This window comes from Elephantulus edwardii, unplaced genomic scaffold, assembly GCF_000299155.1.
Source record: "Elephantulus edwardii isolate Elephantulus edwardi_28Jun2011 unplaced genomic scaffold, EleEdw1.0 scaffold00089, whole genome shotgun sequence".
Taxonomy (NCBI): domain Eukaryota; kingdom Metazoa; phylum Chordata; class Mammalia; order Macroscelidea; family Macroscelididae; genus Elephantulus; species Elephantulus edwardii.
In genome coordinates this window covers 140198-166788 of record NW_006399839.1, presented here as the reverse complement: position 1 = coordinate 166788, position 26591 = coordinate 140198, and the positions used below count along the sequence as shown (strand labels likewise).

General features: G+C 44.0%; 1 protein-coding gene across 1 annotated transcript in view; it reads left to right on the top strand.

Moving 5' to 3' along the window:
- Positions 1–26591, top strand: part of TBX5 (T-box 5) — a 74925-nt gene that overhangs the window by 8832 nt on the left and 39502 nt on the right. Inside the window, exons 6-7 of the mRNA XM_006890393.1 lie at positions 1965–2117; positions 20832–20923. Coding sequence (XP_006890455.1) covers positions 1965–2117; positions 20832–20923 — 245 coding nt within the window. The remainder of the gene's footprint in view (positions 1–1964; positions 2118–20831; positions 20924–26591) is intronic.

Below are 26591 nucleotides of genomic sequence, written 5' to 3'. Positions count from 1 at the left end.
CAGTTCTATTTGGGGAGCCCCTGCCCCCGCCACTTCAGACCTGGTCAGGCAAGAGTATGGGGCTTTGGAGCCAAGGCTGACCGGACTCCCCAACTGCCGCGCCCCGGGAGCCGCCCTCGCGGAATTAAGAGCCATTAGATTACTCTCGCGCTGATGTCTCCAGTCGTTCCCGGCCGTCAAAGCAATTTGGCTAAGCCCGGGCGATGGCCGCGCGGGCCGGGGGCTGCGGCGGCCGGCGGGGCCCTGCTGCGTCTCTCTGTCGCCACGCCGCCCAAGCCGGCGTCACTATCGGCCAGGGAGGCGGCCGGGCCCGGGCGGCCGGAGATTAGAGCGCGCAGCCCCGGGTCCCAGAGCCAGGGGGCCAGGGCTAGCCTCCCCTCCCCCTCCTCCCGCCCCAAGGTCATCAATGCAAATAATCAAAGAGGCCCAGGGGTCCTGGGGTAAAAGCAAGCCCTTCAGGCCCGCCCAGCATGGTTGTGTGGTTGTATGTCTATTCGGTGATGGGTGTGCGTCAGCGTGCTTGGATAAATATTAACGTTAAGGGCCAGCTGGGGCTATCAAAACCCGGGAGTCATTAGAACAGCAAGCCTAGTTTTATTTGTAAAGCTGTTGATCTGTGAATCGTCCCACTCGGCAATGGTGTGGAGTCTGGAGTTTGTAGTAATAATAATAATAGTCGTTATTGTTAGTTGCTGTCTAGGGGGTTGGATTCACAGGGAGTCCCTGTGTTCAGGACAGAACCAGCCTTTTAGAGTTCCAAGGGGACCTTTCGGAATCAGATTGCCAGGGACTGGCTTCTGAGACACCTCTGAGTGGATTTGAACCGCTGTCATTTTCAACTAGCAGCCAGGGCTATTTCGTAGTCAGGGCTAATAGGTCATTGCTTGAACCTCTGTACTCCCCCACCCCAGACACCCCTTAAAAATATTTATGATAATTGCAATAACCACCTCACAATAAAAGCAGTTAAGAGGCCACTTTGGGTAAGGAATTGCGCTGCCAGCCCAAAGGCATGCTGTTCGAATCTGCCAGCAAGAACAACAAAAGATGGGCAATCTCCTCTCGGGTGATTAATCAACTGCTTCTGAAAACCTGCTGGAGGGGTCAGCTCTGGATGGGTCCTGGGTTCCGAAGGAAGGAGGAAGACAAAATACCCCACAAGCCGGATGCAGCCAGTCTGGCTGGGGCCAGCTCAGAGATAGCCCCAGCGAGGCGTCCTCAGTGCAGATGAAGATAGTGAGGGGAAGTATTCACGGGGTGACCAGTACCTTTGGCCATGGGGTGTCCTCTCCACCTCTCCCCCATCTTTAGAGGGGGCTTTGCTAAGCCTTCTGCCCCCTTCCGGAAACTGTGTTTTTTTCTTCTTCTTCTTTTCCTGGGGACTTCTCTCTGTGTCTTCCCTAAACAAAGGGCCACACTTTGGGGTTTATTGCGTCACCCGCTGCTCCAGGAAACCACTGTGCAGAGATCCCACTTAGGTTTGGTTTTGTTTTTGTTTTAAAGGCGGGTTCTGCATACACCAGACCTCTTTCCTCCTAGCCTTGAGGGGTCTGGAGGGTTGTTTGCATGTTTATTTATTTGCTTCCTTCTTTCCATGCCCAAATTGTTGGGCCAGGTTTCCTGGGGTCTCGAATTCCTCTAAATGACTCGGTTCCGCCCATCAGGCCGGGAAGTGCCGTAATGCAGGGAGTTAATTTATTAAGCAAACTTTATTAAGGATCCTGATTTACTGCCTTGTGTGCTTTGGGTAGATTCCTGGAATATTACCCTGGCTTTTTGGGTTGGAAATTGTCATTTTTGAAATGTTTCTTTTTAATGAAATCATTGGCCTCTTTTCAAAACAGGAGAGGGAAGGGGTGGGGAGAAAGCTGGCTACTTTTGAAAGCTCCTAAGCTAATTTTGGGACCGGGGAGTGAGGTTTTACATTTCGACAATCTCATTTTCTTTTATGGGATTCTTTCTAGATTATTCTAAACTCCATGCACAAATACCAGCCCCGGCTGCATATCGTGAAAGCGGATGAAAATAATGGATTCGGTTCTAAAAACACAGCTTTCTGTACCCACGTCTTTCCTGAGACGGCGTTTATCGCCGTGACTTCCTACCAGAATCACAAGGTAAGAGCCGCACCTAGGGCTGGTCGTGTTTATGCCACTGGCCCGAGGCTTGAGTTTTTAACAAAGCTTCTCTCCTGAGGCCCAGCAGGCATGCAGGGCACTTGGACAGGAACCGAACTGCAGTCCTTTGTACCATATTCCTGCGCTTGATGCAACTGTCCTGCTGATTCGGGCATGCACCCCTTCTACCTGGTCCAGCCACAGATGTTCACATGGCCAGATGCAGGGAATTTCATTGCACTCATCAATGGCCAATGAGAACAAAGGTCACTTTATCACTGTGTCCTTGGGTGGTGGCTGGGGGGGGGATTGGATCTGGTGGCCCCACTGTGGGCACTGGGGCTCAGTCTCCTCCCTCCCCCACTCCCTTCTCTCAGCTCCACAGGGCAGGTGACAAAGGTGCTGGAACCCTGGCGTGTTCAGATGCTTCACCTGTAGCTGTCGTTGTTGTTGAAGTCTCTTCTAATTCACAGACTCCGTGTCACAGTTTTCTTGGCTGTATGTAATCTTGGCAGAGGCAGATGGCAGGAGTTGAGGTGGAATCTTGTAAGGAACACTGTACTCTTTGGGAGAGGAAAGAGCAGAGGTGGTGGCCCTGAATGGATCCTGGTAACATCAGACCTCATGTTGCCAAAAACTCAGGCTCCAGTTTGGACATTTGAAAGACAATGGCTTGGCCTCAGGGGTGCCCCCAAATTGGAGGTTGATTGGGGGCCACTCTAATCTGGAAAGGGCTTACCTGGGCTTGGTCCCCGCCCTCTTCTGTCCTTTAGAAACACATGCTGTGGGTGATTCATCAACCTTGTTAAGATCTTAACTGGGATGGAGAAAGGCAGAACGTCTGAACTGGGCAGGGACCATGGCCTGTGGAGTTGTAGACTATTCGGGAGTAAAAAGTTGTGACTTAGGGTTAGAGCAGTGAGGGGGGACAGGAAGAAACCACAATGGGGTCAGTGAGGGCAGGTCACGTGGGCAATTTACAGAGATGAGTGCGGGATGTGAGTGCCCCTCTTCTTCCATGGCACCTGTCTCCATTTGCAAGGTAAGGGCAGGGGAACTGCAGGGTCTGAGGAGCCAGTTAGGGGAGACCAGAGACCAGAGAAGGGGGAGAGGTAGGCTTAGCACCCCAAAGCCACAGTCCCCCGTGGAGGGGTCGTCACAGTACAGGCTGAGTGGCAGACAAGCCTCCTGCTGTGTGTGGGCTGTTCACCAATGTTGTTGGTATTCTCAATGTCAATGTCAATGTCAATGACCAGATCAAATCATGATGGATGGAGCTTCCCAAGCCCATCAGCCAGCCTAGGAACCCAAAGTCTTGAAACTACTTCCTTCCAGGAAAAAAACTCCACTCCCCAAACACAATTCTTCCCCCCACCAATGTTTTGTTTTGTTGTTTTTAAGCATTTATATGGCAAACCACGTGCCCATTGAACAGCTTCTACAGGCCCCATTTAGTGACACTGGGTACAGTCCTCCTCTGGTGCAACCATTCTCAGCCTCTTTTTTTGAGTTGTGTCTTCCTTATTAACGCAAATCCATTATCCCCTGATGTGCCTGTCTCACTTTTGGGTTGCTGTTGTTGTTTTGATCCCATAGAGATGATTCTTAAAAGAACATAATGCTCAACACATCAGTAAAATGCCCCTCAAGCTGGTTGGAATTGAGGCGGGGATTGACTCACTCACGGGTGACCCTCCATTGAGTTTTTTCAGAGGTTGTAAAGAGCATGGCAGGAAATGGACTATCTTTCTCTGATGGACCAGGTGGTGGATTCTAACCACCTGCCTTTCTGTTGACAGTGCAACCGCCTTAACACCAGGCCACCAGAGCCCCCTAACCCTTTTTTGATCGGTTAAACAAAACTGTTGATTGGTTTTAATACGACTTTGTGGAATATTTTGAGTTTAAAGTTGAGAGATTATCTCACATCAGAAGTTTTTAGCAATTATTCAACTTCTATGTCTCCAGTAAGTTTAGAGTCTGTGAGATTTTGAAATTCTGTTCAGTACTTCTTCTCCTTTGGCCAGGATTCTTCCATAAACTCTTTGATAAAAATGTCCAGCAGCGGCAGCCAGACATCATCTGGCTCTTCTGGTCTTCTAGCAAAGGACGTTGTGGGTCACGGAGGAAACTGGCCATATCTTCCATTCCTCCTCTTATCACGACTTGTCTTCTTCCTTTGTTGCTCTAAGTAACAGACTGCAGTTGCTAGAACTTGGATGGCTGGTTGCTTGCAAGCATTTAAGACCCCACCTACTACCCAATGAATGAGGTAGAACAGAAGCATTAAACACGTTGTTAGGTCAATTCAATGTTAGGTCTCATGAAATCAGGACCTGGAACCTCCAAACCAAGAGATTAAATCCCCTGAAATGTTTGGTTGTACAGGCTCAACAGCTATTCTTTGTTGTATCTATCACACAATTTTTTGCCAGATCATATAGATGTACAATTTTGGGGTTAGCAATTATAATAATTGGCTTTGCAACTCTAGTCTTAATCAATAGATTTTCCACCCCATTTCCCCCCTCTTGTTCCTTATAACCAAGAATGAGCTTTGGTCTCTATACGTTTGCCTTTTGTTGTCTTTTTATATAAGTGAGGATTTAACGACATTTATATTTTGTTTGTGATTAATTCGTTTATTGCACTCAGCGTAGTATCTTCAAGTTCTCTCCATACGATGGCATGTGTCAAGACTTCATGTAACCTACTGCTTAAGTAGTATTGTACTGTCTCTATGTACTGTTGTTTTTTGTTAATCTGCTTCTCTGTTGATGGACACTAAGGTTGTTTCCACCTTTGGGCCATTGTAAATAGTGCTGCAATGAACAAATGGCACACAAGTCGCTTTTAAGCTCTGCTCTCAAGTCTTTTTGAGTCTCGGTGAGTGGAATTGCTAGGTCATACGGTAGCTCTAGGGAGCTCTGGTGGTCTACTGATAAGATGCTGCTCTGCAATCCCAAAAGCATGTGGTTTGAGTTCACAGCTGCTCTGTGGGAGAAGGATGGGCATTTGCCTCCCAAGCAATTAACTGCCTCTGAAAACCCGCGGGAGGGACAGCTATGGGTCGGTTCCTACTTGATGCTTATTCAACAACAACACGGTAGATCTAGTTTTAGCTTTTTGAGGAACTATTATTCTGTTTTCCACAACAACAGTACCCTTTTGCATTCTCACCATCTCTGGATTAGAGTTCCAGTTTTCTTACATCCTTGCCAACTTTTGTTATTCTCTATGGGTTTGGTTTATGTATGATTAGGTATTATTTTCATGACAAGAGTACAGAATAAGAGATGCATAGTAAAGCGGACTTGGGGGAGGAAGCTTGTATAACAGTGAAAGAATTTTTTTTCCTTCAAAGAGAAAAGCGGACTGGGGGGAGTGGTGGGTAGGGAGGAGTGTGCAACCACGTGTGAATGGGAATCCAAAGTCTCTGTAAACTTTCATTAAAAAAAAGAGAATGCTGTAAAGTAGGAAAATGTCATGGAAATATTAGTATCCTATCATTAATTTCATTTTCAGAGCAGGCTAGACAGCAGTATGTTTTAAAAATGAAAACATAATTAATGCAATTACAAAATGCATTAAAATGAAATTTTAATTTTCACTTAAAAATAAAATGTGGAATTAATGAAAAAAAAGAAAGAAAAGGCCATAGCTTGAATAATTTCTCTGATAGTGACTCAAAACCAAGACTTTTAAATGTCTCTGTTTCTTTCATGCCTCTCTGAAGATAGTTTATTCTGCTTCTCTGTAACTAAAAACTTAAGAGATGTGGAAGAAAACTTGGCAAAATGGAAATCTTCCTTTAAATCTGACACTATACAAGACCTTTATAGAATAGGTTTGGGGTTTATTTGCTGTGTTTTGTTTTTTTTTCTCTCTCTTATAAAAGGTAGTGACCAGTGTAGCTACATTAGAAATAAGGGATGTAAGTGAGGCTGATTATGTTCAGAATTTCTAAGACAAGTGATTCATTTGGTTCCATAAGAGGTTTTCCCACCTGTTCTTTCTAATGCTCCATAGGGCTAAATAATCTACAATAAGCATGAATTACCTTTATGAAAAATAATTTCTAAAGAAAAAAAATTTTAATGATTCTTGTGAGAGTCACAGTGGTTTTGAGTCTCATCTTTTTGATGTCTGATGAAGTAGCCTTACTGGCATAGTGGTTAAAGTACCTGACTGCTAACTTAAAGGTCAATGGTTCAAATCTGTTGGGCACAACCTGGGAGAATGTGTTTTGTTCATTTGAATGTGTTTGTTATAATATATTTGTAGTTATAATGTCACTTCCAGACCTTTGCCCCATTTTTATGGTTGAGTTATTTGCCCTCTTGTCAAATATTTATAAATTTTGGTAAGATGCTTCCCCAGGTGGTAGTGTAGCATTTTACTTTTCTTGTTAAAGTCTTTTGATGAACAGGTTTTTTAGAAGAATATTTTATTTTATTTTATTATTTTTTGTGAATGTACCATCAAATTAGATCTGACTGGTACAGGAGGAGATTGTCCCTCCTTCTCCAGCAGTGCATCTGGTGGATTTGAACCTCGGCCCTCTGGGATTGCAGTGCAGCTTCTTGCCACTAGGTCACCAGAGCTTCCTAGGCTTTTAATTTTTATGAGGCTCTGCTTATTTATCATTTGCTGTTTGTGCTTCTGTTGCTATATTAGATATACATCTAACATAAGGGAGCTCTGGTGGCCTAGTGGTAGGAAGCTGTGCTGCATTCCCAAGGCACACAGTTCAAATCCACCAGCTGCTTCCTGGGAGAAAGATGGGCAATCTCCTCCTGTGTGATGTATTGCCTTGGAAAACTCGCTGGAGGGTCAGCTATGGATCGGTTCCAACTCAATGGGGCACAGCAACTAATGTATCAGATTGATGAAAGCTAGGATTATAATATTACACTATTGTAAGAATTCTATGCTTTTAGATTGCACATTTAGGTCCCTAATCCATTTCAAATTTGTTTTGGTGTATGGTGGGAGGCATGGATCCTGTTTCAATTTTTCCATGTGGAAATCCCATTTCCTCAGCACCATTTATTAAGAAGACTTTTTTTTTTTAAATTTTTATTGTATTATTTTATGTATACCGTCAAATCAGATCTGACTGGTACCGGAGGAGATCGCCCCCTCCTTCTCCAGCAGAGCATCTTGTGGATTTGAACCGTGTACCTCTGGGATTGCAGTGCAGCGTGTTGCCATTAGGCCACCAGAGCTCCCTAAGTAGACTTTTCTTATTTCTTACAATGAACTCAGTCCTTTAGCTGATCCATAGAAGTTGGTGAATGTTTTTTTCTACTTTTGTAACGAGGACTCCTGAAATTTTGAGCACAATTGAGTTGCACCTATCGATTGCTTTGGGTCTTATTGATAACAATATTAAGTCTTCCTATCCATAAATGTGGAATATTTTTACACTTAAGTTCTCTATATAATCTTTTTCAGCTATGTTTTATAGTTTTCACTGGGTAAGTTTTTCACGTCCCTGTTTAGATATATTCTTAAGCATTTTCTTTTCTTTGATGCTATTGGAAATGAGAGAATGATTTCTGTAATTTCTCTTTTATATTGCCTATTGTTTGTGTGCAGATACCGAGCTGCATTTTGTTTACTGAACCTTGTACTCTGCAAGTTTACTAAATTCCTTTATTAGCTCCGGAAGTGGTCTTGTTGACTCTTTAGAGGCAAGAAAACAAGTTTTCTGCGTATGCAAGATTGTGTATCATCTGTGAGTAGAGATTTTACTTCTTTGCTTTCAACCTGTGTACTTTTTATTTATTATCTTGTTGTTCCAGCTGTGATTTACAATATAATTTTAAAATAGTATAATTAAATTATGATTTTTATTACAATTCTTTTTTATAATCTTGAGTAGCAGTAGTGAGGGTAGGCACCCTTGCTTTGCTATAAATTTCAAGGGCAAAGTGTTTATAGTCTTTTTCCATTAATTATGTTGGCTGTTGACGATCCCTGTATGTTCGGAATCATAATTGAAGAATTTATCTTTTTTAGAGCTCTTAACAAGAAAGATGTTGATTTTATGAATGCTTTTTCTGTAATGTAGTTCGTTTCCTTTTTTTTTAACAATACACTGTTTAAACTGGATTGATTTTCTGACATTGGGCTGTCCCTACATTCCTGGAATAAACCTCACTTGGTCTGGTGTATAACTCTTAACAAGTTGTCGAATTCTCTTCACCAGCATTTTGTTGATGATTTTGGCATCTGTATTCATATGAGATTATTGACCCGGAGTGGTTTTATTCCCCTGGTGTTGTCTTTGTCTGGTTTGAGTACTAAGGTTATGGATACCTTCATAGTAACTTCATAGGATGAAGTAAGGCGTTTTCTTCCTTTCTTTAAAAAATACTGGTGTCAATTCTTCTCTAAATGTTGGGTAGACTTTTTTCAATGACTCCATCTAGTCCAGGAGGTTTCTTTTTTTACCTCATTGGGAGATTTTTGGTCACTGATTTTATCTCTTCACTTGTCAAAAGGTGTATTGAGACTTTCTATCTCTTCTTGAGTCAGTTTGGGTAAATTGTGAGCTTCCAAGAATTTGTCCATCACATTTAGGTTATCTGGTTTGTTGCTATTATCTTCTGTAATAATTCTCATTGTTTCTATCAAGACAGCCGTAATGTCTCCCTTTCATTATTTATTTTGATTATTTGCATCTTTTCGTTGTCCATCTAGCTAAAAGTTTAATTTACTGGTTTTTTCCAAGAACCAACTTCTGGGTTTATCAATCCTTTTACTGTTTTCCTGTTTTATTTCTTTCTATCCTGACCTTTGCCATTTCCTTTTTTTCCCCTGGTGTGTAGAGATGCCAAGTTAGCCTGTTAACTTAAGACCTTTCTTCTTTTTTATGTAGGTATTTATTACCTGCATAAGTCTTTTTTGTACTGCCTTTGCTGCGTCCCATACGTTTTGGTATGTTGTGCTTTCATTTTAATTTAACTCTAAAAATTTTATGTTTTGACCCTTTGGTGGTTTAATAATGTTTTATTTAATTTCCATATGCTTGTGTATTTTTTTTTTTTAGAATCTGCACACCGCCCAGCTTTTATTGGTTTCTGACTTTATGTGTCTATAGTCAGAGAAAATTCTTTGTAGGATTTCAATGTTTTACACTCCATCGGGATTTGTTTTGTGATATGCAATATGGTCTGTCCGGTACATGGAATAGAATGTATGCTGTGCTGTTTTGGGGTGGTGTGTCCCACGTATATCTGCACAGTCTCCTTGACTTATATTGTCAATCAGGTCCTCTTGTTTCCTTACTGACCTGCACAATTCCTTTTTTAAAAGGGCAAGGAGGAATTTTCTGAGTTCCCCCTCACTTGTTGAGCAGCTAAGGTCAAATGCCTTGCAAGTTGCAAAAATATTCCAGACCAATTTGAGTCTGGCTGCTGGAAACCTGCTTCCCCTGTGTCTGCTGGAAACCTATGTTTAACTTTGTGGTGACAGCCATGGAGCGGGAGGAGGAGAAAAAGGAAAAAATAGCCATAAGGAAGCTCAGGGCTTCATATATATAAGTTTAGACTCTCTCAGACCTGATAGAGGGGCCCAAAATACAGCAACTTCTTTCCTTCTTCCCCTCAGGGAGGCCCAGGTTTATCCAAGAAGGACAAGAAGGGCTCGAAATGTGATTGTGTGCTCCCAAGAAATTTTTGGGTGCTTAGAACCTTAGGATGAGGGAACCCTGAGCTCTGGAAAGCCATCGTCTTAGGCAGGGACCATTGATGAGCTCCAGTGGCCTAGGAGTAAGAAGTTGCACTACAACCCCAAAGGCACACAGTTCAAATCCACCAACAGCTCTGTTAGAAAAGGATGGAAAATCTCTTTTCATGTGATTTATTGCCGCTGAGGGCCAGTTGGAGGGTCAGCTCATACAACAGTAACAACAAGATTTTGAGGAGCACACTCTGAGATGCTGTCTTTCCCCCTCTTTTTTCTTCTCTTTTGCTACCATTCCCTCTTTCCTTTCTCTCCTTTCTCTCTCCCATCCCTTCTCTCTCTTTTTATCTTGAACTCTCCTCTTCTGTTTTTTCTCCTCTCCTCCCTGTCTTCCTTTCTATTTCTCTCTCCCCACCTCTCCCTCTTTCTTCTCCCACCCCTGCTGCATAGCTTTACTGAGGCATAATTGATAATAAAACACACTGCACATGTTTGAAGGAGTCCTGGGGCTACAATGGATAAGCGCTTGGCTGCTAACCAAGGGAGCTCTCATGCCCTCGTGGTAAGGAGTTGGACTGTCAACTCAGAGACATGTGGTTCAAATCCACCAGGAGCTCCACAGGGGAAACTCCCTCTGAAAAGCTCCCTGGAGGGTCGGCTCTGGGTGAGCTGTGACTCGATGGTACACAACAGCCTCAGGAACCCTGTGAGGCAGTTATTCTCTGTCGTTTAGGGTTGTAGGAGTTGTAATAGTTTTGATGGCATCTAACAACACAACACAAGACAACAGAAAACATATTTGAAGCATATAAGCCTCGCGCATGTTATAAACCTGTACAACTATCATCACAGTCACTTACGATCATATCCCCACCCAAATCCGGCCCCACTCACTGCCGTGGAGGCTGTTCTGACACCTTTCATTGACTCTGTAGGAAGCACTATATTTCCAAGTCTGTAAATGTTGCCAGAGGCAGGCTTCTACATCTTTCTCCCAAAGGAGCAGCTGGTGGGTTTGAACTGCTGACCTTTTGGTTGGAAGCCAAACTCTTGAACTCCTTAGGATCTTATCCAGTCCTCTCAGGTGTGTTAATCTGTAGCGTTGTCTGTAAATGTTGGTTCTTGGTCCCAAGTCACTGCTCCATCGGTCCCCTTATCTGATATTTTCATTCGGTTTCTTCCTTCAGCTGATGTTTGAACTATCTCTTTATCCTTTCCTTTGAAACTCAGGATTATCATCCGTATCTGTTGTCTTTGTTTTCTGGTATCTTAGTTGTTGAGGGTCTGGGCTGCCTTCAGATTGCTATTTTTAAAAAAACCCAAACACCCCCAAACTCCCCTACTTAGTCTGTTTCATGATAATTGTACAAGAATGACTGTTTCATATGGTCTTTGTGGAAGTGTTGAGAACATCATGGGAATTATATAGTCACATGTTCCTTGGGCTAAAAATGTGAGTCTCCAAATCTGCATTTGGGTGTATGTGGGAGCCCTTAACTGGTCTACACACAGAAACTGGTTTATTTTCCTCAGTTGGCTCCAGCTGGTCTGTCCGAAAAGGTCTTTCCAGCCATCCTAACAGCATCCTTGAAAGCTACAAGAGATAGAAAGAAGAGACAGCCATCTGTCACCACCGCCCAATGTGTGGTTGACTCCACCTCTTATGTGTAAAGAACCAAAAAGCTGTCACCGACCACCCGACTACGGTCGTGACAAGAAACTCAAGGGGTTTCTTGGTGAAGAGCAGGTGAGGGACGAAGTCGGCGAAAATGAGAGTCTGCACACCAGGATGATGTAGAGAGCTCTGATTTATTATGCTAAAAGCTTGCTTTTTATACATTTAAACTTGTTTAAACTTGACTTATAGCCAACATTTTGTGATTACAAAACTCACATAAGATTTTAACAAAAAAAAAGTATTTTCTATTACTAAATAATAGCATCGGCTATTAAACATTCTTTAAACAAGAAACACAATGACCTTATGTTGGTCATCTGCTCGACAATGGTTAATGGTTTACATTTCACTTCCTTTCCTCTCTTACTTTGTGTCACTGTATTTTAGCCACCTTTGTTTTTGCCTTTGTACTCATATTTGTACTGTACCTAACGAATCTTAACATCTATTTTCTTACACTCTGGACCATTCCTATGTTTAACAATAGCTTTTGCAACTTATCATAAGATTTTAATTTGTTTTTTGTTTGGCAATGTGCACTAAGGTGGATGACTTCCTTTAACTTGTTTTTACCAAGTTAATTTGTAATATTCAATTCTTTTTCCTTGGAATACAAAACGTCTGTATAAGGAAGAGGTACTGGTGTTGGAGTTGGCAGGACATATGGTCCTTTATAAGTACTTTCTTCCCACCACCTGTTATTATCTGGTAATGTTTCCTATTTCTTAAAGAGACCTTTACTTTTAGAGAAGTTTGTCTTTTGAGTCTTTTCTTAAACCTCTCTGTTTTATTCTCATTAACTATGACTTTCTGCTGTTAAAACTAGTCTAAACTTTCTCCTAATATACAATTACATTGCTGAATATGAGTTGCAAGTATCACAAAAGAAGAATTAGATACATACTCAAAGATCATATTCAAAATTATACTTTTAAGAACAATCTCAATTTCTTTTATATTTTCATCTTGTTTGTTATCATTTCCAGGAACATCAAATGGTTCCTGATTAAAAACTTTAATTAAATCTTTATCCCAGTTCTGGTGAAGTTCCCCTGATTATTCCCCAGAAACTCCCATTCTTATCCTAGAAGCAACTTAATTTCCAGAGGTTTCCCAGGATTACGAAGACCCATCTGTAACAAATATCCAGGCATCAGCCCACTCACAAGCACAGGGCTTGCAAGGTTCCCTCTTATGCTATCCTTGAGGTCAGAGACCCCGTACAGGCTCGGACGACCCATTTTGTCACACAGGCGTCGTGGCCAGAGAGGACAGCGAGGCGGGTGTGGCAAAAAGCACCTTTTCTTCTTTGTCAAGAGAAAGCACGGAGCAGTTAAGCGCAGCAAGGTCCCTGCAAATGTTCCCCGGGTGGATATATGACGTGTGACTGAACCCAGTGGCCGCGGTTGTATGTGATTTGTGGAGTCATTTTCCTCATTTTATTGTCACACCTGGTCTGATGTTTCGACGCATGACTTCATGTGGGGAAGTCAGCCAAGCTCTTTCGCACCCCAGCGTGGGGTTAGGAGCTCCCAGACACTGGAGGCAGAAGTGTCTGGGTTCAAACCCATTTGATCTGGGGCGAATGATTTTGTTTCCTCATCTTTCAAATCAGAAACCATTTACTGTTCTAGAAACTACAGCCTAGAGGGGCATCTTCCTGGGGCAGACGGAAGAAGAATGGGAGCCTCTGGATTGTGGTGCTGGTGAGGAATGTGGACTGCCAGGGGACCCAACAATTCTGGCATCGAATGCGGCCAGCACGCTCCTTAGAGGCTGAGGCTTCGTCTCACCTGCTTTGGCCATGTTCTCGGTGTGTGTGGGTAGTCTCCAGAGAAAGAAAGCATGCTGGGTAAAGCAGAGAGTCAGCGAGAAAGAGGAAGACTCTCAGACAGGTGGGCTGACACAGGACTTGCGGCAGTGAGCTTGAGCACCGGCAGAGGTTGCAAGGATGGGGCAGGACCAGGCAGGTGCAATTTGTTGGATGTGGGCTTGCTATGAGTTGGCATCACTTCCCAGGCAATAACAGCATCAGGGCGTGTTGGAAGAGGTCACTCTAAGGACCCAATGAGAAAGTTTATGGAAAATGTGCTATCCCCTAGCATACATAAGCCTGAGTGGAGCCTGTTGGTAAATTATTAACTACTTAACCTATTAAGATTGTTAATAGGAAAACTCCTTAAGAAAGCAAACCCAGATAACCACAACCTCTTTGCCTATTAAACGGAACTCCCTGACTATTTTAGAATCTGAAAGATGGATTTTTAGCAGGGAACTCTGGTGGCCTAGTGGCAAGAAGCTGCACTGTAACCCCAAAGGCATGCAGTTTGAATCCAGCTGCAGCTCTGTGGGAGAAGGATGAAGGATGAATTTTAAAGAAACTCTCCTTACCCGTGGTTGAAACACAGCTGCAAATGCCGGTTGTAGTGGTTTAGCTAGCTCGCTCTGCTCTCTGCTCAATTTGCCAATTCTAGAAGGTTCCTATGCGTCTGTGGACACATAGGAGACTAGGGAGAAAAAAAAGCAGTTGATAGGGTAAACTGGCCAGGGCAGTTTGGGAAAATGCAAATGAACGTTTTGGAGTGGAAAGGGCTCATGCCTTCAGGGTTATCTTTCCTGGAAGGGGCTGTAGATGCCAGGTGGAATCAGGTAACTGCAGGATTTACCGCTTCCCTGCTTCCCTCGCAGTCAGCCCCAAGCCCTCAGACCTCGGGGCTCCTAACACTCGGCCTATTTCCTCAGCCCAGCTGCGAGCCGGAGTTGGATTTGGGACTTATTTCCCCAGATGGCTGACAGCTTGAAAAAGATATTTAACCGCTCGAATCTTCCCCGGCGACGACCCTCTCTGTGAAACACGTTTTTGTGAGGTTTTCGAGACGCTTGTCAGCAGCTCCCTGAGAAATCCCTAGAAATATTTAGGTGTTAAAAAACAGGTCACGTGGACGCTGCATTCCCTGGCACTGGCAACAATGGCTGTGTATGCAGGGACGCCTGTTCCCACTGGTACGAGCTGACTTTGCCATTAAAAGACAGTTTTCTTCTGCTTAAATCATTGTGGAAGGGGGCCTGTATTTATGAGGTATGAGCTTTCTGGTTGGGATCAGGAAATGAACCTTAATAGAGAGAAATAATTAAGATTTTTGGCTCTCGTGAGAGAACTTTCCTCCTCTCTCCCCACCCCCCAAAAAAAGCAAGAATTCACAACAATTATTCTCATTAATTTTTACAACCTCTGTCTCACCAGTTGGAACTGGTATTTTTTTCCCCTCCTCCCACCCTTACCTCTCCCCCTCCCACTTCAGGATATCCGGTTTTGTGCTGACTGGGGAGGGGGATGAGTGTATTTGCGTGAAGGAGTTCTGGTGGACCAGCGGTTAAGTTCTGGTGGACCAGCGGTTAAGTGCTGGGCTACCAACCAAGAGGTGAGCAGTTCAAACCTGCCGGGCCCGTCCGTGAGAGGAGAATGTGGTATTTGGCTTCTGTAAAGATTACAGCTTGGAACTCACACACCTGGACCAGGTGTCTGTGAGTTGTAGTTTGACTTGGGCAATGAATATGATTTCTTTTTTTTTTTTTTTTGTGGGGGTGCCTATGAGCTGGTGCCTTGAGAACGGTAAGATGTTTGCAGGGTGAGTAGAAGTGACTTCTCATCGGTTGGAATTTGACACCTTGATGTGTCCGTCTACCTGTGACCCACCCCTCAGCATGTTAGGAAGAGAATTTCATAGGCAGGGTTGTTGTAAAATTAGAGCAGCGTTTTTTACCTGCAGATAAGCTCCTACCATACTGTTTCTCAAGGGTGATTCTTCCCCCCTCCATTCTTTCATTATTGCATTTTTCTCCCTGCCCCCACCCCCAATCTGCTCTTCTCTTTGAAAAGTAAAAGAAAAATTCTTTCACTGTTATACAATTCCTCCCCCACTCCACTATGCAGCCTTCATTCTGGACTCCTGCCATGACAATAATACCTAATCATATATCGCTTTTAAACAGTTCTCTCTCTCTCATCTGTTTCAATGCAGTATACATTATTTATCCCCTCTTACTCAGTCTTCCCTCAACCCCAATGTCAGTCCTGTTTTACAACACTGGCACTGTGCAATATTTGTCCTTTTGTGACTGAGATTTTTCCCTCAGCATAATGTCCTCCAGGGTCATCCATTCTGAGTAATATTTCATGAGTTCCTTGTTTTTCAGTGCAGCGTAGTATTCCATTGTGTGAATATACAGAGCTTCTCTATCCATCCATTTGTTGATGGGCACTTAGGTTGTTTCCAACTCTTTGCTATTGTGAACAAAGCCGCAATGAACATGGGTGTACATTCAAGGGTGATTCTTACACCCTAAAGACATAAATGGAGTCTATATGGTATATGTTGGGCTGCTAAACCAAAGGTTGGCAGTTCAAGTCTACCCAGAGACAATTTTGGAAGACAAGCTTAATGATCAGCTTCTGAACGAATCTGCCACTGGAAACCCCTTGGGGCACAACTGCACTGTGATGCACCTGAAGTTGCCCCAAGGTGTGTTAACTCCATGACAAGTAGTGGGTTTTGGGCATAGACATATATGCTGAGTCTACACAATATAGAGATTTATATAAGAATCATGTATCATAATATAAACTCATATGGAAGACCAACACAGCAAAAGTATGTCTATATGAAATGGTGCTTGTCAGTTACTAACTGAAACGTGTTGTTAAATACCACGGACAACTAGGAGAACAAACAGCTTTGTCCTAGAGAGGGTGAAACCAGGTTGCTCCTTGGAGGTGAAAAATTTTGAAGCTCTGTCTGACAGACTTTGGGCATGTTGCAAGGAGGGACCAGTCCTTGGAGAAGGGACATCATGCTTGAAAAGCTGGAGGGCAGTGCAAGAAAGGATGAGATGGATTGAGCCGGTGACGGGGGTAATGGAGGTAGATGTGTCAGAGACAATGAGGTTGGCTCAAGATAGAGCAGGGTTCAGGGCTCTTGTACATAGAGTCGCTGTGAGTCACAGGAGACTCAAGAACAGCACATAACAACAACAACTGAAAAGTTGGTGGTTCCAATTTTCCATGTCCTCCAAGGGAGAAGCAGCATAGGCAGTCTTCTTCTGTTAAGATTTACAGTCTTGGAATTACAGTGGAGGGTCCCTATTAGCTGGAATGAATTAGACGGCTGTGGTTTTGTGGGGTCAGGTGCTTATCTTCGCACTCCCATTTTTGGGAGCCATGATGATTCGCTCAGGAACTCAGTGGCTGTTGCTAGGTGATGTCCAGTTGCCTTCTAGAAGGAAACCCCCTCTGACCCTGGGCCATGCCCGTGATTTTTTGCTGTGTGTAAGCTCAGTTTTTCATGCACTTCTTGTTAAGGGCCTTCCTCCCTTTCACTGACCGTCTGCTTTTCCACACATGATGGAAACTGAACAGTCTCTCTACAGTCGTCTGCTTCATGTAAGTGGCATTGCCAATATTTGTCTCTTTGGGCCTGACATATTTTATTCCGTCAACATCGAACATTTCCAAGTTTCATCCACCTAGTTGCACGTGTCAGAAAGTCATTTCTCTTTGTGACTGAGGAACATCCACTCCTTTGCAAATGATCCAGTTTTTACTGAATCTTTTTTAAATGTTTACATATTTTATTATTTTTTATTCCCCCCCCGATTGTTGCGTATTTCCTTCCTACGCTCTCCTTCCCCCTCCCTCAGCCCTCTGTGCAATGCACCCCTTGTTCCAGATTGTTGTTATTTTACTGAAGCTTTTGAGAACTCCTTGAACCCATCCTTTTTGTCAGTGAAATAGATATAAGAAACTGTTTGCCATTCCAACCCTTTTTATGCATCCAGTTTGGGGACGTTAATTATACACTCGACCATTCTAGATATTTTGTGGAAGTGGAATCATATAATGTCTGCCCTTTTATGCCTGACCAATTTCAATTAGCATTATGTTTCCAAGAGCCACCCCCCCACCATTATTATGGCTGGAGGACCCTTCTGATTTAGGAAGGAGTAAGAGACTTATGGTTACTTGGGTTGTATTTTATTGTGACAAATTTGAATGGAGAAAGCAGGCGATACTGGCTTTTCAATCTCAAAACAGAACTGGATTCGAGTACATGTTAGTCATAAGATTGTTTCCCAAAAGAACTTGAAAGAATTTTCTGTTCACTATGAGAATTCCACTTCTGTGGAATCAATTCTATCAGGCTATCAGGTATTGTGTCTTTATGGGAAGAAATTGCCCATCTCTCTCCCCAGGGGCAGCTAGGGGATTTGAACCACTCATCTTTTGGTTAGCAAGGAAACACCTAACACTATGCCTTCAGGGATCCTTCTGAGAAGTCTACTACAACCTCGATATTCAGGAAAAAGTACAGTAAAGTCAAATGAATTGACAAGTGGGGTAGATACACACACACATTCCCACACTCCTATTTTAAGAAAGTTAATTATGCATATATTTTTATTGTGAATACATACACATGTGCATGCATATAATACTTTTATAAGGAAATCTTATTGCTAATTGCTTCCAGAAAACAGAATACTTTATCAGATTGGCTCCCTCACAGAAAGACAAGTTTATAGGGTGTACGCATTTAACCTCCCCCAAGTTTAGAACTGTAACTGCTGGTGGGATAGGCGATGATTGTGGCAGTTCTGGTGGTGTGGGCTGTAGCGAGTTGCACTGCTTACCCTTGGGCCTCATGTCTCCAGCAGTTCAAATCCACCAGCGGCTCCGTGGGAGAAAGATGGGCAATTTCTTCCCGTTAGGATCCACACACAGCCTGGGAAATCTATGGTGGGTCGCTGTGAGTCAGCCTCGCCTTGATGGCAGTGGGTTCGTGAGTTTTGAGTTTATGGTTTAATCACACACAGAAAGTTATTTCCCTTTGTATTATCCTTTTTGTTATTCTGGTAGGAGAGTTGTGGTTGTTGTGTGCTGTCGAAACAGAACCGACTCATAGCTGACCCTCCAGTGGGGTTTCAGAGGCAGTAAGTCACATAGGAGGAGATTGCTCCTTTTTCTTCCAAGCAGTATCTGGTGGATTTGAACCACATGCCTTTGGGATTGCAGCCCAGCGTCTTACCTCGAGGCCATCGGCACTCTCCATCAGGAGAAAGGCTAAGTTCTAAAAGCAGTTGTCATCAAGTCAGTTCCAGTATGGGAACCTCGTGTGTGTTGGTGTAGAGCTGTGTTCTGAGGGCTCACCTTTTGGCACTAGGTCCACAAGCCTGTCTTCCAGGGTGCCTCTGGGTGGACTGGACCTTTCAAGACATTTCTCATTTCCTTTTGCCACAGAAATAGACTTGGGGCGTAGAGATGTCTCCAGGTAACGGTAGAGAAAATGCAGTCAATTTGAAATGTCAACAACGTCCAGGTTTGAAAACTTGGGATTGCTTTCTTTCTCCTGAATAGCAAGCAGTTTTAGTTTGCCACGTGGAGAATCCACTTGGCGCCAGTGTGTGTGTGTGTGTATGTAGTTGTTAGGTGCCGTCGAGTGAATGTTTCTTTTATAGACATCCCATGTTGAGAGGAAAACTGACCCATAGGGTTTTTTCTAGGTGATAATCTTTATGGGTACAGATTACAAAGTCTTTCATGAAGCAGTGGGTGAGTTTGAACTATCAGCCTTTCCCTCAGGAGCCAAACTCTTAACTGCTGCACCTCTGCAGACACAATCAAGTCTGGAACAGCGAGCTAGGAAGCGGCTTTTTATTTTATTTTATTTATTTTGATGGAAGTTTACAGAGAACTTGGACTTCCATTCATTCATTGTGGCATACTTTTCTCCCTGCCCACCCCAACCCCCAGTTTGCTTTTCTCTTTGAAAGGTAAAAAAATAAAAAAAAATAAAAATTCTTTCATTTTATACAATCGCACTGCCCCCATCCACTCCACTATGCAGCTTTCATTCTGAACTCCTGTCATGACAGTAATACCTAATCATATATTCCTCAACAGTTCTCTCCCTCATCTGTTTCAATGCAGTATACATTATTTATCTCCTCTTAGATTCCCCCCCAACCCCAATGTCAGTCCTGCTTTACAACAGTGGCACTATGCAGTATTTGTCCTTTCTGACTGAGATATTTCGCTCAGCATATGATCTGCAGGAAGGCCCTTTTGAAGTTAAAATAATGCCGTCCTTAAATTAGTACTATAATTTTTTTCCCTCTGTGATGCCTTGCTTTTAAATATGGGTTTAGGAATAATATAGCTATACATAGATGCATATATGTAATATATATGTCAAATAGTCACGGCCATTGAGTTGAAACTGACTCCTAGCTGACAATCCAATGGGTTTCTGAGGAGCTGGTGGTGGATTTGAACTCATGGTTGCTATGATGCTAAACACTATGACACTGATATGTCAAATGAAATAATGGTTACCCATGGTGGACAGTGTTTGGTGAAGCTCCCCAATTAAAACAAGCTTGGAAGCAGAAGTGGCATCCACTTTCAAAATGACTTGCCTCCAGAAACCCTATGAACTTGGAGAAACGATGAAAGTTATACAAGTGTTTAGGTCTTTTGTTCATAGAGTCGCTGTGAGTCGTCTACGTACAACTTGATGACACTTAACAACTAGAACAACAACAATAAAACCCACCGTCATTGAGTCATATCCCATAACAGCAGCCCTCCATCAGATTTCAAGGGTATAAATCTTTGTAGAAGGAAACTGTCCTTCTGAGGAGCAGCTGGTGGTTTTGAACCACTAACCAAAGATTACATCCTTAGCGACCTTACAAGGCAGTTCCACTCTGTTCCACGCAGTTGCTCTGAGTCAGAATCGGGACTGTCCACCTGAGCTGACCAGCAATCCTGCGGGTCTGAACCACGAGGCCCCGGGGGAGGTGTTAGAAACAGTCACTGCTGCTTGTTTTTGCCAGAAACACATGGCTGGACTGACCACTTTCACATGGCAATTGCCACACTCTCGACCTGGGGCCACCTCGCCACCATGCACAACTTTCCAGAGGAGAAGGGGGCCCAAGTGTTGAGGCTTTGGCTATCCTTGAAACAGAGAATTCCAGGATTAGGGGAGAAGAAAGGGAGGGGGAAACCACCCCAACTAAAACAGCTGGAATGAGGTCAAGTGCATGCATCCAATTAATGGGCAAAGCAAATCCAGGTTTTCCCCCCTTTTACAAGCGGACTGATGAAGGGCATTTTTCAAAGCCTCCACTCCCCTCACGTGGTGGGTCCCCTTGACGTGACTGGCTTAATTTGCTTCTCAAGTTGCCCGAGGCTGGGTTTCTGTGACATTTAGGAGCACTGTGACCCACATCCCGTGTTGCCTTGTAGCAATCAATTGTGAAAGCAGTGTTCTCTCTTCCTTCAGATCACTCAGTTAAAGATCGAGAATAATCCCTTCGCCAAAGGTTTCCGGGGGAGTGATGACATGGAGCTGCACAGGATGTCACGGATGCAGAGGTAGGAGATTGGGGTCCCCTGGCCCCCTTGATATCACTTCTTCAGGTTAGCTGGCAAGCACTTTAGGGCAGGACTGCCCTGAGTTTCAAGCTCAGTCTGACTTCCTCTTGGCTGTGTGATGTGGGTAAGTTGATTCACCTCTCTGAGCCTCAATTTCTTCCCTTTTAAATGGCATCGTTCCAATGCAGCAGGGGCCTCTTACCTGGATTAAGTGAGAGAACCCATAGACAGCGCCTCATGCCTGGAGCATGCTTGTTTTAGGTGGCATTGAGTCGATTTCTGACTCATGATGACTCCTTGGGGCAGAGGCTAACTGTCCCTCAGGTAATCTTTACAGAAACAGATCCTCAATTATCCACACCCCCCCAACAGAGCAATTGGGTGACTTTGAACTGCCAGCCTTTTAGTTAGCAGTCAGAGTTTCACCACCAAGTCAACTGGTTCACCACCAAGGGTCCTTCTCATCCCCCTACCTCTGTCCAAAGAGGCCAGGTGGAGAGGTAGCAATTGACTACCTTTTGCCAGAGCTTCCTGTCTGTAGAGTGCCAGGCACCAGAGTCTGGGGTTCTGCCGCTCAAGAGGGCCTTATGCTCCAATGCCACTTTCTGATCGTCTTCAGCGGAGCTTTGTCCTAAGCAGAAAGCCAGAGAGCATGTCTTTAAGAAAAGAGAATGAACAAGGAGTCTGGCCATTCCCACCTGTCCAAGGAACAAAAGCTCCCCTTCTCCTTCTCTGTTTGGCTTCCTGTCTTCTTTGCCCCCTTCTTGGCCTCTCTCCCCTCCTTTGCCTCCAGAAAGCCTCCTGTTAGTTCCTCTGGCTTCCCCGGCCCCTCCCCTTCTCTCTTCCCATCCGTCACAACCGATGAATGGTTTTCTATTTGGCAACCACTCTTGGTAAATGAAAGCGAAGTTGATGACTTGATTTCCTGGGGGTGAAATACAGACAGACTTGACACCATGTGTCGTCGGGGGCACGGGGAGGTTGGAAGTGGGTGCTAAAAACCGCTCGGTATTTTTACATATCCTGTGGTCAGAGTCGCTGAGATGATGGATCGGACGGGACTAACAATATCAAGTGCACGTAGTGGGAGTTGCGTCTGATTGGAAAGGGTTGAACGAGCATTGCCAATTTTGTCTCTGCCTCTTGATAGGCTTCCAGAACGACTTAGCAGATGGCAGGAGAATTCGAAATACATCTTGATTCCTCCCCTCCTCTTTTGATGAGTTTAAACCAGAAAAACAAAACCCACGTCGTTTCCACTGAGTCGATCCCAGCTCATAGTGATCTTCTAAGGCAGAGTCGAGCTTCTGCGGGATGTTCAAAGGTGCCATTCTTTACAGAAGCTAACTGTCACATTGTTCTTTAGAGGAATGGCTGGTGGGTTTGAACTTCAGATCTTTCTGTTAGCAGCTGAACATTTAACCACTGTGCTACTAGGGCTCCATGTGGTGGGTGCAGTTGTTGCCAGGGAGCTCTGGTGGCTTGTTGTTGTTGTTATGTGTCATTGAGTTGCCTGCGACTCATAGCAACCCTATGTACAACAGCCCTAAACCCTGCTCTAGCCCTTGCCAATCTTAACTGTCTCCTACACACCTACCCCCATTACCCCAGTCACTGAATCAGTCCATCTCTTCGAGGGTCTTCCTCTCCTGCGCTGTTCCTCCACTCTCCCAAGCATGACGTCCCTCTCCAAGGACCGACCCCTCCTTGCAACTTGTCCAAAGTATGTCAGACGAATCCTTGCCTCTAAGGAGAAGCCTGGCTTCACCCTCTCCAGGGCAAATTTGTTTGTTCTCCTAACAGTCCATGGTATATTCAATACTCTTCTCTAGCACCACAGCTCAAAGGCATCGATTCTCCTTCTCTCCTCCCTAGTCATTACCCAGCTCTCTGATGCACAGCAATTGATTGCAGAGACCATGACCTGTATCAGGCACACCTTAGTCTCCACACTGACGTCGTTGCTCTTCAGTACTTTGGAGAGGTTTCTGACAGCAGACTTTCCCCAGTGCAATTCGTCTTTTAATTTCCTGGATGCTGGTACTAAGAGTGTCTGGTGGCTTAGTCATAAGGAATTGCGATACCAGGTCAAAGATACTCTGTTCAAATCCACCAGCTGCTCTGCAGGAGGAAGATGGGGTGTCTCCTCTTCTGCAGTTTATTGCCTCTGAAAATCCACTGGAGGGTCAGCAACTCGACTGTACACAACGACTGTCTTCAAGCACTGCGGAGTCAGTTCCGACACCATGGTACAATAATACCACCACAGTATCTTCCTGGTCCCACCCCACCCCACCCTCCGGCTCTGCCGTGCTGACCTGCGCTGCATAAATTTAGTGTTTCAATCAAAAGCTAAGTCATTTAGGATGTTTCCCATTATCCTTTCTGGAAGACATGAAAAGGAGGATCAGGCAGCTGGACATACTCATGCTAAGAACGACAAGTGATGGGGGAAAGGAAGCGAGGAAGGCAGCCACGTGGGGTTTGAATGCAAATGGGCTCAGGAACACATGTGGTGGAAGCTGTTGGCAAAACACCGGTTTTCCAGACCCGAGTTTGCACGCTGGCAAAGAACGAAGAATTAAAAAAACAAACCGCAAAACAACCAACCAACCAAGAATCATGAAGTTGGCTGCAGCTGTGTGCGCATGCGCACAAGCACCACCATACCTGTGCTGGGTAACTAAGGGTTTGTAATTGCGTCCCTTCGCCATCCTGGCTGCCCGACTTACCTCTGGGTGCTGTCCAGAGATGCCACGAGTGGGTGGCTTTGAAGAGCAGAGGCTATTTCCTCATGGTCCAGAAGGCCAAAAGCCCCAGTTCAGAGTGTGGCTCCGGCTGGGCGTCCTCCAGGTTCAGCGTCTAGTTGATGTGCTGTTGTTGGGAGATGCCGTGAATCAATTCTGATTTACAGGGCGACCCTGTCTGTGGACACCTGAACAAGACCCTGCTCAGTGTTGCAAACGCTCAAAATAACTGCTGTGCTTAAGCCCAGCGGGGCAGCCACTGTTGTCATTCGTTGTTGAGAGTCTTCCTCTTGTCCACTGGCTACTTCACCAAGCGTGATGTGGTTTCTTCCTCCAGGGGCTGATCTATCCTGATGACATGGTCACAGTGGGGGGAGATGGCCAAAACTCTTGCTGCCTGTACTCCCAGCGCCCCCAGAGAGCACTCTGCCTGTCCCTTTGGGATTGCAGTGCAGCTTCTGACCACTAGGCTACCAGTGTTCCCTTCTGCCTGGGCTTGTACCAAGGCAGGTCTAGTTGACCTTTTGACAGTTCAATATTCTTCACATTTCAAAGGCATCTATTCTTCCTCACTCAGTGTCCAGCTTTCACATACATGTGTTGTTTGCTGCTGTGAATTCATAGCAACCTTGTGAATAACAGATCAAAACCTTGTGCTATTTCTCATCATCTCGTATGACCATGTTCTGGCCTATTATTGCAGGTATGCTGTCAGTCCATCTCATGGAAGGTCTTTCATCCTCTGATCTTCCGGTTCTCCTAGCATCACTTCTTTTCCCAGAAATTCTAAGGAATAACCTCTCTCGACAACATGCCCAAAGTATTTGAGATACACTTTTACTATCTTTATCTCTCAGAAGCACCCTGTTTGCATTTCCTCCAAGACAGATATGTCTGTGTTAGTCCATGATATATTCAACACTCTCTCCCAACACCCCAATTCAAATAAATCACCTCTTCTTTGGGCTTCCTTAGTCATTGTGCAACTCTCATAGGAATATGAAGCAATTTAAATACATCATGGCTGAGTCAGTTACACCTTGGTCTTTTAAACCAACATCATTACTCTTTTGCATAAATAGAATGTCAAGGAAAGCGGTCCTTGACATCTGATTTCCCCCCTGCAACTCTTCCTTTGATTTCTTGGTTGCTGGTACCAGGAGTGTCGATTGTGGATTCAAATGAACTCATCGACAACTTCAATCTTTTCTCCATCGATTCTGATGTTGCCTACAGGTCCAGTTGTTAGGGTTTTTATTGCTGTTGAGATGTAATCCATATTTGAAGGCTGTAGTCTTTGATCTTCTTCAATAAGAGTTTTAAGCAAAACCTTGCTTGCAGAAAGTTAAGAAGACGTAAAGCATTTCCCAAAGAAGATCAAAGACTACAGTCTGCAATATGGATTACATCTCAACATCAATAAAACAAAAAAAAAAGTCCACACATGCATATGAGATGATTGAAAACGCCATGGTTTAAGTCAGGCACACCTTAGTCTTCTAAGTGATGTTTTTGCTCTTGAGCACATTAAAGATGCCCCTTGTACCATACCCTTTGATTTTTAGACTATTGTTTTCAAAGGCTTTATTATGGATTCATGTAAAATGAAAATCCTTGACAATTTAAATCCTTTTGCCACATATCATGATATTGTTTTTCTAGGACTGACTAGCTGCCAGCAATCCTTGATGTTCCTAAACTTGTAGATTTAGTTGTTCCCTGCCCTCGGAAGGGAATTCTGGTGGCCTCATGGTAAGGAGTTTTGCTGCTGTCTCCAAAGCATGTGGTTTGAATCCACCAGTTGCTCTCTGGGAGAAGGATACACAGTCGCTTCCCGTGACTTTTCTCCTGAAAACCTACTGTAGGGTCAGTTGCAAAATATAAGAGCAACAGTGTGTCCTCAGATCGGATCTGTCTACCCTGTCTTGATGTGCATCTCTCTGTCTTTGCTGTTCCTTTTATATTACAGAAATGATTGGCTTTAGGATCCACCCTAAACTTTTATGATCTCGACTGACTAATCACATTACATTATGGAAAGCGATTATATAGCTCATTGGATTAGGATATACTCACAGGTATAAGGGGTATAGGAAAATCTGCTGTCAAGGATCTCTCCAGAATTACTAAAGAGCAACAGTGTCACTCTAGAGACTAAGGTGTGCCCGATTCAGGCCATGGCCGCCTCACTTGCTTGTTATGCTTCTGAGAGCTAGACAGTGAATAAAGATGACAGAAGAATTGATGCCTTTGAATTGTCGTGCTGGAGAAAAATATTGAACATACTGTTAACTGCCAAGAGAATAAACAAGTCTGCCCCAGAGAGGGTGAAACCAGGTAGCTGTTTGGAGGCAAGGATTTTGAAACTCTGCCTCACATGCTGTGGGCATGTCACCAGGAGGGACCAGTCCTTGGAGAAGGACATCATGTTTGGAAGGGTAGAGGGTCAGTATAGAAGAGGACGACAACCTGGATGAGATGAATTGACATGGTGATTGGCATTGTGGTCACCTATATCAGAGACAGTGGGGTTGACTCAGGATAGCACAAGGTTTAGTCATCATTCACAAGGGTCACTATGGGTCATAGTCACCTTGATAGCACAACAACAATATACAAATAAGGATTCCAACACCGATTTTGGGAGCACACAATTCAATTAATAATAGTTATTAAGGTGCTTTTGTGGCTGAAATATATAGGCTCTTAAATTATTTTAAAAATTTTGGCTTTTAGGAAGCTCTAGTGGCCTAGTGGCAAGAAGCTGCACCGCAATCATAGATGTACATGGTTCGAATCCACCAGATGTTCTCCTGGAGAAGGAGGGACAATCTCCTCCTGTACCTGTCAGATCCGATTTGACAGTACACACAAAAATAATAAAATACAATAAAATAAATTGACTTTTTAAGGTTATTGAA